The sequence below is a fragment of the Lampetra fluviatilis genome, chromosome 12, assembly GCF_964198595.1.
Source record: "Lampetra fluviatilis chromosome 12, kcLamFluv1.1, whole genome shotgun sequence".
In the NCBI taxonomy this organism is placed as follows: Eukaryota; Metazoa; Chordata; class Hyperoartia; order Petromyzontiformes; family Petromyzontidae; genus Lampetra; species Lampetra fluviatilis.
This window is the reverse complement of record NC_136286.1, coordinates 106,624-123,726: the sequence shown is the minus strand read 5'-3', so window position 1 is coordinate 123,726 and position 17,103 is coordinate 106,624. Positions and strand designations below refer to the sequence as shown.

At 47.2% G+C, this 17,103-nt stretch overlaps 2 protein-coding genes across 2 annotated transcripts; one reads left to right on the top strand and one right to left on the bottom strand.

The window, feature by feature from the left end:
- Positions 1 to 1,210: 1,210 nt before the first annotated feature.
- On the bottom strand, positions 1,211 to 8,311 carry THOC3 (THO complex subunit 3). Its single transcript, XM_078861254.1, has 6 exons — positions 8,001 to 8,311; positions 3,920 to 4,076; positions 3,256 to 3,460; positions 3,000 to 3,161; positions 2,054 to 2,154; positions 1,211 to 1,551 (listed from the first exon to the last, which is right to left on the bottom strand). Exons 1-6 carry the CDS (start codon positions 8,172 to 8,174, stop codon positions 1,388 to 1,390), a joined length of 963 nt encoding a protein of 320 aa, XP_078717380.1. The 5' UTR covers positions 8,175 to 8,311; the 3' UTR covers positions 1,211 to 1,387.
- Positions 8,312 to 8,436: 125 nt separating this feature from the next.
- Positions 8,437 to 15,634, top strand: SMIM19 (small integral membrane protein 19). Its single transcript, XM_078861255.1, has 3 exons — positions 8,437 to 8,669; positions 12,350 to 12,474; positions 14,423 to 15,634. The coding sequence occupies exons 1-3, from the start codon at positions 8,560 to 8,562 to the stop codon at positions 14,491 to 14,493; spliced, it is 306 nt and encodes a 101-aa protein (XP_078717381.1). The 5' UTR covers positions 8,437 to 8,559; the 3' UTR covers positions 14,494 to 15,634.
- The last annotated feature ends 1,469 nt before the right edge of the window (positions 15,635 to 17,103 follow it).

Here is a 17,103-nt window from a genome sequence, read left to right as displayed (position 1 = left end):
CTCGACCTCACGTCGCTCATAGCAGTCCTACGTAGTCTGACAACCCCTTGCCCTTATTACAGGCCAATTCAGACATTATTGGTCACCCCGTGCCCTTATAAATCTCAACGTTCATCCTACAACGTCCCATCACAAGGGAGAAACACAAATTTAGTTTGTTTTGCCCGTATTGAAAAACGGATGTGCGCCGTATGGACTCGAACACTCAATTTCCATGGACAACAATACGTGGTAAACCGTGTGGGTTGATAGGTATGAAACACCGGTGCAGTAGCGTGGTTTTATTTACCAAAGACCCCCCCCCATAGCCTGAATAGACTTTGGGCAAGTGCTGTTAGCGAGTAGCGCCTGTGAAGAGCCGGCACGCACACCACACGAGGGGGCGGATGGCCTGCACCACGCCTGGCCGCCTTTGTCTCTCTAAGCGGCGATCACAAGCGGAGTTTGACTTCAATATTGGGGGGTGCAGGGGCTCTCTTTGTCCTTCACATTAGGAATCACGGGTGCATAAAATAAATGTTTTACCTTAATGGTAAACTACTACAAAAATACTTTGGATCTTTCGGTAAAGTCACGTAGATAGAAAAAAAAAATTTCACCCGAGGACGATTGCTTGTGTTGCGATCGAAACGTCGTGATTTTTTAATTATTTTTCTATCTACGTGACTTTACCGAAAGACCCAAAGAGTATTAATTCCTGCAGTCACGAAAGCTTTAAGACAAGATTTACTTAAAAATAATTAAGGTGTCAAGTTTGGGAGGAGCGTTGCCTACCCATGGTGGCGATGTCTGCACACCAGGTATTCATTTGAGGCCTATTCGACCTACGGGAGGTCCGGAACTGGTTCAGATAATGATCACTGGTGTTGACCGCGAGTGGGAATCGAACTCGGATCGCCGGGTTCGTAGCGCAGCGCGCTAACCGCTACCACTCCTGCTCCCCCCATGTTTGACAACACACACACACGTTGAGAAGCGATTGAACTATTGAATAGATCGGAAGTTAACATTTTAAATGTTTAGAATTTTCCAGCGTAGTTGGTATATTTGTAATGTTTTCATTTAAATATTTCACCTGTATCATTTCTGACGGTGGATCATCTCATGTGCACGTGTCCCATCATTTCCACGCGACGTAGCTCGGTCATTTTAACCACCTCTATTGGAGGCCAATCAGTTGCAGAACAGCACCCTCCTCTTGCTTATACACCAAATGATTACAGAACTTTATTTGGAAAAAGATTTATTTTTATAACATCAATAAAAAGCGTATGTAAAAATCAAATAACCAAACCAAGTTCTTGACAATATCCCATGTCCTCTACACACGAATTGTCAGTTTGTGTTGCAACTGTCGTGTGAAAGGCCATATGCTGGCATCTGTTGTTCAGGACTCATTGGGCAATCCAAAGAGCTTGACGGTTCCAGCATCTCGACTGTTGTCATATTTCCCATCTTTGTCATCACAAGCGAAAGCCAGCAGAGGTCGCTTCGGATGCCAAGCTACCGTGAATGTGGGAGAGTCACAGTGCACCTCCCATAACTTTTCACCTGTAGGCACACATTGCACAGTGTTGTCAGCCTATGCCGAAGATCCCACCAATGTCTGTGTAGATGTCGTGTCTGACAGACCAAGTGCAGAGCCTGTTAGTAATGAAGATAATGCAGAAGCTCCTGCGATTGTGCATTTGTGGGCTTCATAATTTCCCAAGCCATTCTACCAGAGGTCGCAACCGGGTATCCGATACCCATACCTTACCTGATACCCGGCTACCCGTACCCGGCCGGGTACGGGTAGCCGTTTGTGACCCTGGTGCGGCCGGGTACGGGTAGGCCGTGAGTCACTGGTGAGTAACCGTTTGTCACTCATTTCGGGTAGGGTACGGGTAGGGTACGGGTACCCATTTGCGACCCTGGTGCGGCCGGGTACGGGTAAGGAATCAAAACCTGTTTGCGACCTCTGCATTCTACTCTTTCCCAGGCTCAGAGATGGCTGTTGCATTACAGTGGTAACAAGTTATAAAAATATTTATGAACTGAGCAACATAAGTACCAGTGTCCACGTCTGCGATATCAATGAAGTGATCCTCGGAAGCAGAGGCCAACATCTTTCCATCGTGGCTGAAGCTGAGTGTCCGTACCGGCCAGTCCAGCCTGGAAATCAGCAGCAACAAGTCAACATGAGACGGAGAAGATGGTGCCAACAGCTGATGTAGGAACATCCATATATTAATAATAGTCACTTGCATCACATCTCATCCGAAACATTTGGAAGGGCACCCCCCCAGTGGCAGCTGTCCGTGGGTACAAGGTGACTCAACACCAGGCCTGCAATTGGGCATTAGTCTCAGTAGCAAGTGATTATTGCTGTGTGCGAGCAATTTGCGCGTAATTTATAGAATGGACGATGACGCCAGCACACAATGTCACGTTTGTTTTGAATGTCATCTGATTTTTAATGTCAACTGTGTGCGAACAGACGGCACATATTTTACGGCCAATACATCCGCAGTAATAACCAGGGTGGCCTATTGGATGCGAACCAAGAACCTGTGCAATAATGGGCGAATACACTAGCACTGGGTCATATTACATCCCCCCCCGCCTGCTTCATGCACTCACTCTGCACTGTCAAAAAAACTGGTTTATGGGGACAGATGAGTAATATTGTTTGCATGTTTATACTGGTAAGAACCTCCTGGTTACACCAGCCCACAGGGGATTATTGTGTCCGTCGTGCAGGGAGGGGCTGGGTGGGGGGTGGGGAGGGGCTGGTCACCCCGTGGTGCCCTTATAAAACTCAACGTTTAACCTACTCACAACGGCTTGTGCCCGCCCTCACAGTAGGGCATATTTGCGGAAGACACCACGCCACTGTTGACCCTGGCCATTGACCAAGCAACCCAACGTTCCTACCAGCTCCCTCCGCAGGAATGTTTTTGTGACTTCTGTTCTCCACAAAGACGCCGTTATTTTGTGCGACATTAGTTCATTCTCACCTGGAGAGGCAGCGAACACAGGTTAGCTCATTGGCATCCCACAGGCTCACCAGTGCATCCGCACTGCCTGTTGCGAAGTACTTTCCTGTCGGGTCAAACTTGATGCAGATGCAGTTGGAAGGGTGGGCATTAATTGATTGGATGGGTTTCAGTTCAGGGTAGCTGGCAATAAAAAAGGACATTAGAAGGCATTTTTACAGGAAACATCATGCTGTGTGCAAACCATGTTATTTGCGTAAATCAGAATAGACCTCACCTCATTATGCTAATACAGCCATTGCCGTTGGTGAGAAAAAAGAGATCATTGTCATTGTTCCAAGAAATTTCATTGACTTCAAACTTAAATTGCTCTTCAGCTTTTGTCTTGTAATTCTTGGCATCGATAAAAGTTACAACATCTTCCTTATTACCGACAGCAATTGTCTGACCATCTGGACTCCAGCAAATGTTTATATTTTCTCCTGAAACAAAAAGGCCCACACATTAGTACAAAAACATATACCCATTCAAAACTTGACCAAACATCCCAAAGCAATATATACCAGAATAAAAAAAAACTTTTGGGACTCCGTGATCATACCCTGAATAACGACGTTGTTATTTTACACAACAGTGTACTGACTGCTCACAGAATACACTTGTTCCACCCGCTCTATTTGAACCTCCCATGTGTACCACATGGCTCTTTGTAAATGAAGATATACTGGTTATACATTTTCTTTTTCTTGTACTTTTAAATCATGCAATTCCCTCCTTGTGTATATTTTAAAAGGATAATGGCCGATGATTGAATACTAATGATGGGAGTGGCAGCTGATAGAACGAAAACAGAGATGAGCTCGGCAAAACACAACTGTGCATGTGGTATGATGATGTAAAAGCCAACGTAAGTGCAGGAGAGGAGTGGACGTGTGCCTCACCTTTGGTGTTGACAGTCGCCGCACACTTGTTACTGCGCACGTCCCAGATTCGCACCGTCTTGTCTCCGGAGGCTGTGACGAACAGCTCTGGGTTGAGAGGGTGCCAGCACAGCTGGTCCACGCTGTCTCCGTGCCCACGGTAATTATTCTCCTTCACCTGTACAACAGCAGCGTGCATTTGCACAGAAAAATCGCAGCCAAAACTCGCCTCCACTTGTGATGCCAGATCGTCCTCAACCTGGTTATTTCTTTAAACCAGGTGAGAATTCAACAAGAGACCTGGCGAATTTCTTGGAAAAGTTATGTCGGTCAGAAAAATCATGAACGCAAGAACAAAATAAAGTACCGATTTAAAGCTTTCGTGACTGCAGGGATTCGTCTTCTTGGTTCTTTCGGTAAAGTCACGTAGAAGGGAAATAATACAAATAACACGTAATAAAATACAATTCTCACGACGTTTCGGCCACAACGCAAGCAGCCGTCCTCAGGTGAAGAACAGGTCTGTCGGAAAGACAGCATCTGAATGAGCACCACCAACTTGGCAGCGTATATTTAAGCTGGGTTGGAGGGGGAAGGGCGCCTTGACAAAGGAATTTGCATATCAAGAGGAATTTAGCATATTTATGGGAAATGCAGGTATGGGATTAGTCACTACTTGTGGAATGCGTAGGAGGTGGGGGGGGTTCAAAGTCATATTATGCCCGTGCATTATGTAGGATTAGCAGCATCAAAGGGAGGGAGTAGGGTTAGCAGTAATAAAGGGAAGGAATTTTAATAGTAAGGAGCTGCAGCAGCTAAACCACCACGTAAAAAACCTAAAATATAAACGACATCAGTATCATCAATATACTAAATATACTCTCCAATAAGCTGAGCTACTAACAGTAAGTCATACATTACAATTCTATGTCGCAAAAAATATAATATGCCTCCAGCTAAACTTTTATCTCTTACATCACACGGGTCTACCCCGTACTATATACTGCCATAGACAAACCCAACATTAAATTATATACTGCATTACTATACACCACCCTATGCCTTAGACTATACATTGTAATATTACACTATGTATTATTCTACCCACCCTACTGTATACCACACTGCTGTATATTCACTATACAATTACAATACTATATATTACCTTATACATTATATTAAACATTAAACTTTTATACTATTTATTATTATACAATCTGCTATACACTATACCATTGACCATCGCGTGAAAGGTACTAAGAGGAAGCAACGAAATATGTCAATGGGAGAGTGGTGGTAGGAGACTTGCAGTGGAGCAAAGACTCCATTCCCTGTGGAGAATAAAAGATATATAGTCAATGCCAGTGAGTGGACTGTGGTCTGAAAGTCACCGTAAACGTGAACACAATCAGTTAAGATCCGAAATGGTTTATTACGTCCTCCCAATGATTGCTGAGCCAGAATCCATCTTCTCGGTTGAAATTGTCTCTGTGTTTGTATATGTGGATCGCCTCATGAACGAATCTCTCATGGTAGCCAGATGGCTTGCAGAGAACCTCTGTCTTGGAGAAGTCAATGTCATGTGAGCCCACTGAATTATAACAGTGATCTGCCACGGCTGAGGTGTTTGTCCTACCGTGTTTCAGGTCTGCTTTATGTTCACGGATGCGGTCCGAGACATGTCGTTTTGTTTCTCCAATGTAACTGCTACCACAGAGGCAACTTAGTTTGTAGACGCCAGGGTACTGTATGTCTGGAACCACATATTTTACAGATGGGACCAGATTACGGATTTTATGTACTGTGTTGAATCGGACCTGGATCTTGTGTTTAATCAGGATTTTGGAGATCTTTTTTGTGACCCCAGCAATGTAGGGTAAGGTGATGGTTTTGAATGGCTCAACAGGATCCTTCTTGATGGCTGGAGTGATGGCTTTGCGGATTAGTAACCAATAGCATTAAGAGCTTGACGTACGTGCTTGAGTTCACTGGCAATGTGTTCCTGGTCGGAGATGCATTGGGCTCTATGGTGTAGAGTCTTGATGAGGGAATTCTTCTGGGATGGATGGTGGTGGGAATCTGGTTTTAGGTAAGCATCCGTATGGATGGCTTTCCTGTAGACAGAGTGGCTCATTGAACCATCAGGTCTCCTTTTAATTAGGACATCCAAAAAGGGTAGCTTTCCATCTTTTTCGACTTCCATGGTGAATCTGATGGCTGGGTGTATGGAATTTATGTGGTCGATGAATTGGTCTAGAGCAGGCCGGCCATGTGGCCAGATGACAAAAATGTCATCTACGTACCTCTTCCATAAGGTTGGGCGTAGAGTGGCAGTCTGGATGGCGTCAGTCTCAAATTTCTCCATGAAAACGTTGGCTACAACCGGAGATAGGGGGGAGCCCATTGGGGTGCCCTCAGTTTGTTTGTAGAAAGTTCCATTCCAGGTGAAGTATGTATTGGTTAAGCAGTGTCTCACCAGGGGGGTACCTCAGTATTCAGTCCTTGATGAACCAAGTCTTCAATGATTGTGATGGTGTCAGGTACAGGAACTTTGGTGAATAAGGAAACCACATCAAAACTGACAAGCAGGTCGTCTGGGGACAGGGAAATTCCCTTGATTGTCGATACCAAGTCAGTAGAGTTTAGTACCGCAGAGGTGATTTTTCCAGTGAAAGGCCGCAGGATTTCAGACAAAAAACGAGCCAGTTTGTAGGTGGGGGAGTTGATAGTAGTTGTATAGTGAATATACAGCAGCGTGGTATACAGTAGGGTGGGTAGAATAATACATAGTGTAATATTACAATGTATAGTCTAAGGTGGTGTATAGTAATGCAGTATATAATTTAATGTTGGATTTGTCTATGGCATTATATAGTACGGGGTAGACCCATGTGATGTAAGAAAAAAAAGTTTAGCTGGAGGCATATTATATTTTTTGCGACATATTATTTCCCTTCTACGTGACTTTACCGAAAGAACCAAGAAGAAAAATAAAGTACAGCAACAAAGCAAACCGGAGCAAACCATCTCCTTTTTACAGCCCTAAGCCAGTTTGGGAATGCCACATTCCTATGGTTGGGACATCTCTCCATAGGACAACCACCGTTGATTTCCCATTGCTGCGCTATATACTATATATATTTTTTCACTTGTTTACCCAGGAAAGACTCATTAAGTCTCAAGACTTTTTCAGGGGGGGTCCTGGCAAGTTTTCGCAGTAGGGAGGTGATGTCATATGTACGGGCGCCACGGTGGCGAGATTTTAGCTACCTCGCTTGGTACCTAGGAGGTCGTGGGTTCGATTCCGACCCTGACGCCTGCTGTATATTTGGAGTCTGCATGTCTCTCCCCGTGGTCGCGTTGATTTTACTCCGTGTCCTTCATTGAGCTATCATTTGTGGCCAGGTCGCTTCTGAAAAAGAGCTACGTAGCTCAGTGGGACTAACCTGGTGAAATGACAAGTTTTAAGTTTCAAAATGTAAAAAATATGTATCACGTGCCGGGTCATAGTCTGAACTCACCAGGCAGTATACACTATACAGCAGTCGGTCAGACTGTGCAGGCAGTAATGGTCATGAAGAATGAATGAATCAAGGTAGCTGTCATGCACATAAGCCTACACTGGGCTTGACGCTATGGCCAACAAGTATACCTCTTAGCTCAGTGGGCCTTACCTGGTAAAAAAAGTATTACTTTAATATCCCGGTATAATTTGCAGGTAAATTTTAAGCACTGGCATGTTTAGCCAACACCAGTGACTTTATTTTTATTTTAGCTTTGGGAAGATTTCGGAGAACACAGAGGAACCCCATGTAGAGCAATGGGAGAACATACAGAACCAGTATATTTTATACTGGAAAAATCCGATGAGCTATAAAGCTCCTTTTCAGACGCCCAGTAGGGGCGGGTCACAACGTTATAACAATACAAACACACGTCAGGAGTGCTAAATATAGAAAAAGGTAAAAAAAATAACTTAAAAATACTGTATAAACACCACACTGTACGGCCCCCCGAGTCAGGAATCGAACCGCGGCCTTTGCTGTGAGGACGAAGTGTGACCACTGCGTGACGGCCCTGCAGAGGCAGAGAGAGAGGGTACCATGCGGTCCTTGTCAAGCAGGAAGACGCTCGCGGTTTTGTCGAAGGAGCCGGACGCGAGACGCCTCCCGTCACAGCTCCACGCTACGGAGTGAACCTTGGCCCCGTGCGCGGTGAACTCCTTCACGCGGCTGTGAGCCCTGAAGTGCTGCTCCATGGCATGGGGCTCCGGCATAGCAAAGAGGGTTGTGGAGCGGGAGAGAGGGGATGGAGCAGGAGAGAGGAGGGCGTGGAGAGGGTGAAGCAGGAGATAAAGCGTGCGGCGGGGATGGAGCGGGAGAGAGATGATGGAGAGCGTGGAGCGGGAGAGAAGGGGTGGAGCGGGAGAGAGTTGATGGAGAGCGTGGAGCGGGAGAGAAGGGGTGGGGAGAGGGGGTGGTGAGGAGAGAGCGGGGAGCGCTGTGCCCCACTCACGAACTCGACGCAGCCGGTTTGGGAACGCGCACCGAGGACGTCACGCACGAGGTGTCCAATCGCAGGCGACGTAGTTACCCGCGTGACGTCACCCGGAATCGTGGCCAATCGCAAGGGCCGGGCTCAGTGGGCTCTGGGAGGCGACAATGGAGGCGGCGGGGCTCGACTACTCCGTGCACGAGGCGTGGACCGACGCCACGAACGTCTACCTGGTGGCGGCGCTCGCCAGCGTGGGGCTCCTGGTGTACGCGCGCCGGTGAGTCGGGTCTCGCCGTCGCAAGGGTGGGGGAGGCTACCTGCTCGTACGCGTGGAGCTCTCGGTGTGTTTTGTTTTGGTGGGTGGGGCCTCGGGTTGCCACCTTCACCATTGGAGACTAAACCCGGACATATGGCTGCCTTCGTAGGGCTATCAACACTACGTTAAACTGTATTGGCGTTTAGTTCCGGAACATATTTCCACATGCAAGACTACAACAGGAAACGGCAATACACTTCAACACAATACCGGCACCACTGCTCGGTAAATTAATTTTTTTCCATCCAAACAAATCCCCACCGGGACAGGTGGCAACTCGCGGTGGCGGAGCTTCTTGTGTGCGCACCGCGCCGGTGAGTGCAGCCTCACGGTGGAGCTATATCAATGGACCCCGTATGCGTGTTGGTGAGTGGACTCCCATGCTGCTACAGCTCTTTGGTGATGGACGCATTGGCCTCTTGGTGGACGCATCCCGGAGCCAAACTTTTGACCCTTAAGTCTCTTGTACAGCAAAGCAGCTTCAAGCCTTCCTGAATTAATTCAGACATGGAGAGTACGCAACCAAGCATTATGAAATTGGCAGGTAGAAGGCTCATAATTCAGTAAGACATCACTTTAATTTAAAACACGCTTCCTAATGATTGATGGTAGGTCTAGCTTTAGCCACAACAAACCATGCAACTACTTAAAGACCAATTTTTTTAAATTTGCATTTGTCACAAGTTCTGGAAAATGTTCATACGTGAACAGCCTGTCTCATAGAACAATGCCTCGTGAAAACTCGGCAGAGTAAGATTTCAGGCCGGGTCACTGCACTGCAACAGCCACCCACTGCACCAGTTATAAAACTATAAACAACAAAAAAACCCGTTATTTTACCAGGTTAGGCGCCCTGAACTGTAGGTCTTTTTCAGAAGCGACTTGGCCACAAATGATAGCTAAACAATGTGGTTTATCAAGTGGTCATTTAAAGCAGCCGATATTCTAAACGCATGTTGCTAAATCTTGAGGGAAAAACTGGAGGACCCAGACAAAAATCTATGCAATCAAGGGGAAGACGGAACATGGAAACTCTAAATATACAGCAGGCGTCAGGGTCGAACCCGCGAACTCCTGCATACCATGCGAGGGAGTTAACATCTCGCCACCGCTACGCCCCATATGGCTCATATGGCTTCTGAAAAATAAGCTGCTCATCCATTAGTGTCAATAAATACTTTCAATTACATTGTTTCACCAGGTTTGACTTCAAAACTAGGATCGTCAAATTTGCAAGTTCTATGGCTCTCGACTCTGGGCTGTGGTCTGAAGACAGAGGGCTCCAGATTATATTTGAGCAAGCAAATGTGAATTCCAAGGTTGTAGCTTGTGGTGACCTCATGAAAGTGAGCAGTTGTGAAAATTGTGCCGAGTGCTGTAGCCTGCTAGAGGGCTAGACTTTGGGATTCAGATGTTTCGAAAAGTTGAGTTTTGGAAAGCACAAATCGCTAACTTGGGAGACATTTGTTTTGTGTATGTGTTGAGGCCGCTGGCCCGCGAGGCCTCTCTCTGCTGGGCGCCGGCCGCAGGGGGTCCGCCGTCTCCCGATCCCTCGCTCGTGTGTGAACAGCTGCTGCCGCCGCTGTGCTCATCGCTCGAGGGAGAAGGGCTTCCGCCCGCCGGCTCTCCTCCCGGGGTCGCACCCCCGCGAGTCCGCGAGAGGGGCATGGCTCGTCGCCGGCTCACTGCCGCCTGAAAACACTCCGTTGCCTCTCCGCCAATCAAACGCGACGCCTCCCCTCACACAACCCCGCGCAGCAATCAAACGCCTTGAACGGGGGGTCAGGGGTCGGAGGGCGAATGACGCTGCTCGCGTCCGCGTTGCCGATTGGGGGTTTTCGTTACTGGTGGTATAAAAGGCTGTGGGACGGGCGTTCGCAAGGGGAGTTAGTCCACACGCAGTGCGGGGGTCCGCAGCAGCAAGATGAAGCACACACCCATGGAGCACCGACCACACACGCTGTGAGCGTACATACACACAGCACCACGCGCTTCCACCCGCTCGTCGAAACCACACGAGGCTGTGATTATTTATTAACGATTTATTACTGGCCGACTGTGAGCCACTGTTGAGTCAGTAGGAATCGGCAAGGCAGGCTTACACTGTTTCCCGATGGTCTGTACCCGATTTATCTAGTTCGATAGGATCTAAGCTGCTTTGGCTTTTAGACTAAATCTCAATACTCTCTTTCCCTCTTACTCACAGTTCGATGCGTACGGCGCTCCGGCGGGCCCGTCCTCTGCACACCTCAACTCGTCGCACGGACGTTCCAGTGGCTGAACTGGAGAGCTTCCCTATTGCTGACTTTAGGAGCAAGAGAGCTTTCCCCTTTCTGCGTCCCCCTTTTATTCTTTACCCACATCAAAGAAAAGCCGTCGCTGATCCGAGGGCCTTCTCGGCCAATCAGATTGCTCGTCTTGCGCCGCAGCATTCGGCGCTCTCATTGCCGTCCACGTCCCGGTTTCCATATCAAAGGGACCGCCGCTGGCTGTTGCGCTGGCGGCACAAGCACATTCGCCCTGCCAATCAGACGCCCACCCTGGTTTCCCGCCGTTCGTGGCTCCGCTCCCCTACCTGCCTGCCGATTCGTGTGTGGGGGTGTGTGTGTTAACCACGGTGGCTGGGTAGTCCCGCCGTGACCATGTGATCTCAACCCAAGTCACAGCGCTGCGGTGCGAGTTAGCATCGGGGGAGATCGCCCAATTCCCTGGCCGCAGGAAACCGTGAAGATTATCCCTATGAGAGGGCTTCTGGGTGAAAACCTGTTGGCCAGGTGACCTCCCCTCGGAGCTCTATGGGGGGGAAATGTATGAGGGTGTGTTTATGTGGGGGGTGGTGAGGGGGAAGTAGTGTCGGCTCCGTCGCTTGGTGGTGGCGAGGTCGTAGATGGGGCACCCGCAGAGCGGCTTCGCGGCGGCGGCATCACATATGTGATGTAGACATTTAATTTCAAAAGGTGTCATGTGTTCAAACGTCCCTTCCCTGTGAGTGGGTGTTGGCAGTGGAATGGCAATGTACGTTAGCAGCACATCGCATAATGGATCTTTCCCACGTATGAGGAGGCAGGACACGAGCACACTTGATGTCAAAGTGATTTCCTGCTCAAAATGAGCATTGAGGCATTGATCATCTGTTTACAGCCCTGGGTTCATGGTGGAAATTTAACATTTCATGGTAGAGATGAGTCACCCCATATGACAACTACTGTTGCCCCACAAAGTGGTATATATTTTATCAATCCCGGAGTGATGATAAGCCCACTCAACTCTAAACCAGGATTTTAACTCGAAAACCTTCTGATTATGAGCCGTGGACTCCAATGAGTTATCAGGTGGGATATGAGCACACTACTTTTTGCCTTGAAGGATTTAACTGCAGAAATTAACACATTGGATAAATGGGCTTTTTATACATTGCGTGTTGTGCAGCGCAGCAATGCAAACATTTTCTTGGTTCTTTCGGTAAAGTCACGTAGAAGGGAAGTAATAAAATAAAATAAAAAAATAAAATGTATTATATAAAAATATTCTTATTTTATTACTTCCCTTCTACGTGACTTTACCGAAAGAACCAAGAAGATGAATCCCTGCAGTCACGAAAGCTTTAAATCGAAATGCAAACATTGTTAACGTTTTTACAGCAATCGGCGCAAAATTCAGAGGATATTTGGAGTGCCCCCAAGTGCTGACCGTGGACAAGAGGATGCCTTCCTCAGTGACCTCCAGACGGTGCGACTCAGACAGCAGCTCGAGATGTACTACATGTGTAAGTGGCCTGATCCCTACACCTAGATTGTGACCGTTGGACATTTTCCGGTAAGGCTTTCAACACTTTGAGAAAGCAGCTCGCACATTCATCGTAGAGTGGTTAGGGTTTCATTTACATTGCTGACAACTAACTCGAACGAAAAAGGGCCACATAGTTCTTATTAAATTTGTGCACAAGTCGGTCTTTTTACATGTGTAGAGAGTCCACCAGAGGAAGATCGAGAGTCGACACTTTTCTTTATTTTGCGCGAGCTCACGCCGCACGCGTCCACCCAACTCCGACTCCCTCCAAAAAGTGCCCCGATCGCCCCGCCTCTGTCTGGGCGCTCCCTCTGTCTCTCGCCCCACCTTCTCTCTCCTTTTCCTCGTGATGTCATCCTAACACGAACCTAGTATTTCTATCCCCGGATATCGTAAGTACACATGTAAGCAAATTAGTTGGATTCAACATGTGTAATAATTTGCCATTGCTTTAAAATACTAAAATCTTGGGCAGAGCATTGTACACCAAATTGGCCATGTGTATCCTGGTGGCATGTTGTGGATGTTAGTCAGTGTATTAATAAAATCATGCTTATCATATGTAATGCTGATGCTGCAGAGACCCATGTCCTCACAGCAATTACGGTACCATGTGTAAAATCTAACAGGATTTTTTTCCCACATTAATTCAAAACTTTGGAATGCACTTCCACAATTATTGCAATAATTTGACAATTGGCTTACATTCATCACCAAACTGAACATTAATTTGGTGGCTCAGCTGTAGTGCAGACAACTTGCAGTCTGAAGGTTGCAATTTAAAATCCTAGTTGGAGGTTAATTCAGCCCATCATCTTTGTGGGGAAGTCAACAGTGATTATCCTTTGGAGAAAATTACCCCCACTATAGGAATACACACTTACCTCTGCTCATTTGAGATAACTTTTTACTATTTAACATTTGGTGATGATGGATGTTGCAGCAGCAGTTATTAAATGTTATACACAAGTTGGAGAGGCACGTAGTCTTTTAATATTCTACTGGACAATACATATAAGACATTATCGCACCGTTATCAGTAATGTAATAGTTTTTTTAATCTCGGTTCATGTTATGGAACATTGCATGCTCCGTATAATTTTGAGGCGTTGTGCATTGTTGATCATTACCTACTATAATCACCCAGAAATGTCTGTGTCCCACGTGTGACGTCACTCCACATGAGGTCCCCCCCCCGCTCATTAATATTCATGAGTGGGTGCATTTTTACACTAACGCAGGTCGAGGTGAATTAAATCATTTATTACGCAAAGTCACTTCAAATTTGACATTTCTTTACAGAAAGTGACGGTAAAAAAGAAATCTACGCAGCACAGTGCGACATCCATACGTGACGTCACTGCAAAAGAGCCCCCCCCCTTCATTAATATTCATGCCCGCGTGGAAATTTACACTAATGCACAAAGTCGCGCACTCCACATGCCGCACCCCTCCCCTCATTAATAACCATGAGGGTGACGTCACTCCACATGCCGCACCCCTCCCCAATAACCATTAGCAGATGACGTCACTCCACATGGGGCAACCCCCTCATTAATAATCATGAGCTGCACAATTTTTCTATTGAATATTTCAGATTTACTGCAATGTACACCTGTCCTTGGATGGGCAAAAAAGCTAGTTTCGTTATAAAATGCACTTTTTAAATAATTGACAAGGGGAAATGGGCATTTATGTTACTGAACGTCATGGGCAATTGATATGCTATTTGTAGATTTACAAGTTCATTGCATATGTTATTCACCTCTAATGAGTTGAGCGTGTGATTTTTTTTTTACAGGTAAACTTGTTTCTTACCATAAATGGGTTCTGTGAAATGATAAGGCAGTGTCGGTTTTATAAACTATTAATCCAAACTGTATAACTGGGAAACCATGTAATAATATTTAAATATTCCTTTTCAGCAAGGAAACATGAACAGCGACAACAGCAGCTGGGAATTAAACCGGACTCTGTACAACTACAGCTTGAATGAGGCCCTGAACACAAAATGGTGAAGACCGTGCACTTGCTTTTTCTCTATTCAGAATGATGCAAGGGAGATTGTCAATGTTGATTTAGCATCATGGAACCGTGCATGGAAAGTGAATTATAACCGAAAACTCTCACATCATATATTTCCTAAATATGGATGCGTAACTTAACAAAACCAAGTCCACTTTTCCCATTTGGGCTGCACCTTGAGAATTCTCTCAAGCTTTCGCAATGCACTGTTCATTGCGGGCATTGTTTGTTACATGTTAAACACGAGCCCCAAGACCAGTTCGAATGAACTGAAAACCATTTACCTTCATGTTTGATAAATGAATGGTTATGTTTAAAAGTGCAGTAGTAATATATTTTCCTTGCCTATAAACCATTTTTTAAGTATGTACAATTACATCAATGTACAAAATGTTGCACTATGTAGTTATCAGCGACATTGCATGAAAAATTTTGGCAGTTTTAATGAAAGTGAAAACAATACATTGCTTTAGAATCTCATTAAAATTTCTGGTCTAGTAATTCCAGTATCCAATACTGTATCTTGGATTTAATACTTGTTGTGTCTGGTCTATGTTGGCAATAGATATATTCTTGCGCACTTTGCGTCTGTTTAACGATTTTTTTGTATACATGTGTAATAAAGGTCGTTGAGGCGACTTCTGGAATCCGTCTTTTATTAAACTTGTATTACAGCTTTCCTTCACGCTGCTAACAAGCAGCGTGAGAGGGACCCCCTTCCTCTGTTCGTTCCTGTTCTGACCACGTGTCGTTCGTCTCCACCCCTATTTAATACCCGGGTCACGTGGTACGTTTCCACCAATCCTGGTTAGCCTCCATGGAATATTCCAGGCTCCCTCGTAAGCTCCCGGGACCACGCCCCTGACTCATCTCCCCATTGGCTGTGGCCAAAGCCAGCAGAACCAATCCTCTACTTACAGCTGTCACCTTTCCATTACGTCAGGGCCACGCCCCTAGGCTTTCCCCCATTGGCTATAGACCAGGACCGGCAGAGCCAATCATCATTACGAGTTGTGATACGTCAGTGAGCCGGATATATCCTCACATTACACATGTTCTATTCTGCTTGTATTGTGCTGATTACAGGTCAATAAATGACATCAAACGTTAAATCCTGCACTGCATTTAATTTAATGTATATGTAATAAAAGACTCCGTCAGGCACTGCTGGTCTCCGTTGGTCTTTTATTTAGTTTCTTTCTCCGCACCCCGCTGGTCCTGTCCGCGGACCAGCGTCGTCTCGCGCGCGCCCCGCACGCGCTCCCTCGTCAGCTCCTCCACGCTTCCTCACACCCCGCTGGTCCTGACAAGGGACCAGCGTCTCCTCGCGCGCGCCCATGCACGCTACTCCGTTAGCTCCTCCACTCCCGCACTCCGCACACCGCTGGCCGACGGCGTGCTGAAGGTCCTTCGGCCACGTGGCCAATGGCGCGGATCTCCTCTCACCACCCAACCTGGCTCAGCCTCTTAACTCCCGCAACTGACCCAGATCTCTTCCGGGCTCCCACTTATATCCTCTCCCCCCACGTGACCCTGACTCCTCCCCTTCCGGATCGTCAGATCTGGCCTTCCCATACTGCCCTGCTGGCTCCACCCCCATTCACCTCGCTTCCCATTGGAGCCTAGGTGAACGGCGGCCCCTCCCACACGCCCCCCATACCGGGCTCCGCCCCCAATACCCCGGGCCGTGTGATTGGGCCAGAGCCCAGCAGCAAACCCCATTTACGCTCGCATTACATATGTTGGGGCTACTGCCCCCCGATTCCTCTCTGTGAGACATAACTCTCGGCTGGCCCCTGAGCCACTTTGTCCATTCAAACACCCTCCGCGTGCCTTCCCTCACACAGCCCCGCGCAGCAATCACACGCTCTGAACGGGGGGGGTCAGGGGTCGGAGGGCGAATGACGTTGCACCCGCGCGGCCACCGCGAGCGCGTGATAACGCTCGTTTAAAGGGGCCGTGGAACAGGTGTTTACGGTCGGTGTGAGCCCTCACACAGCACAAGTCTCCACGGCGACAGAACGGGGCGTGCACCCGTGGAAACACCGACCACCCACGTTATGAGCGCACACATACAGCACCACGCGCTTTCACCCGCTCGTCCAAACCACACGAGGCTGCGATGGGTTATTAATGATTTATTATCGGCCGACTGTGATTCACTGTTGGGGCAGTATGGATCGGCAAGGCAGGCCTCCACTATCGCCCAAGGGTCTGTACCCGATTTATCTAATTTGATAGGCTCTAAGCCAGGGGTCTCAAACTCAAATTACCTGGGGGCCGCTGGAGGCAGTATCTGGGTGAGGCTGGGCCGCATCAGGTATTCCACAAAAAAAACTTTGCTAAAAAAATCCAAACTTCTCAAATGTCATTACTAACAGTTATTTAACTTCAATGGGTTCTTCTGAACATGAATAGAATATTGAAGAACATGAACGGTTCTTCTGAACATGGCTTCTCTTGCCTACTTCTTGCTGCCAGAGACCTGGCAGCGCTTCCTCTCACATAGCTGAGCCACATTTGGCTTGAGGGAGGAAGCAGTTGAGACCCTCAGTATGGCTTGAAGATGATCATCAGTAAG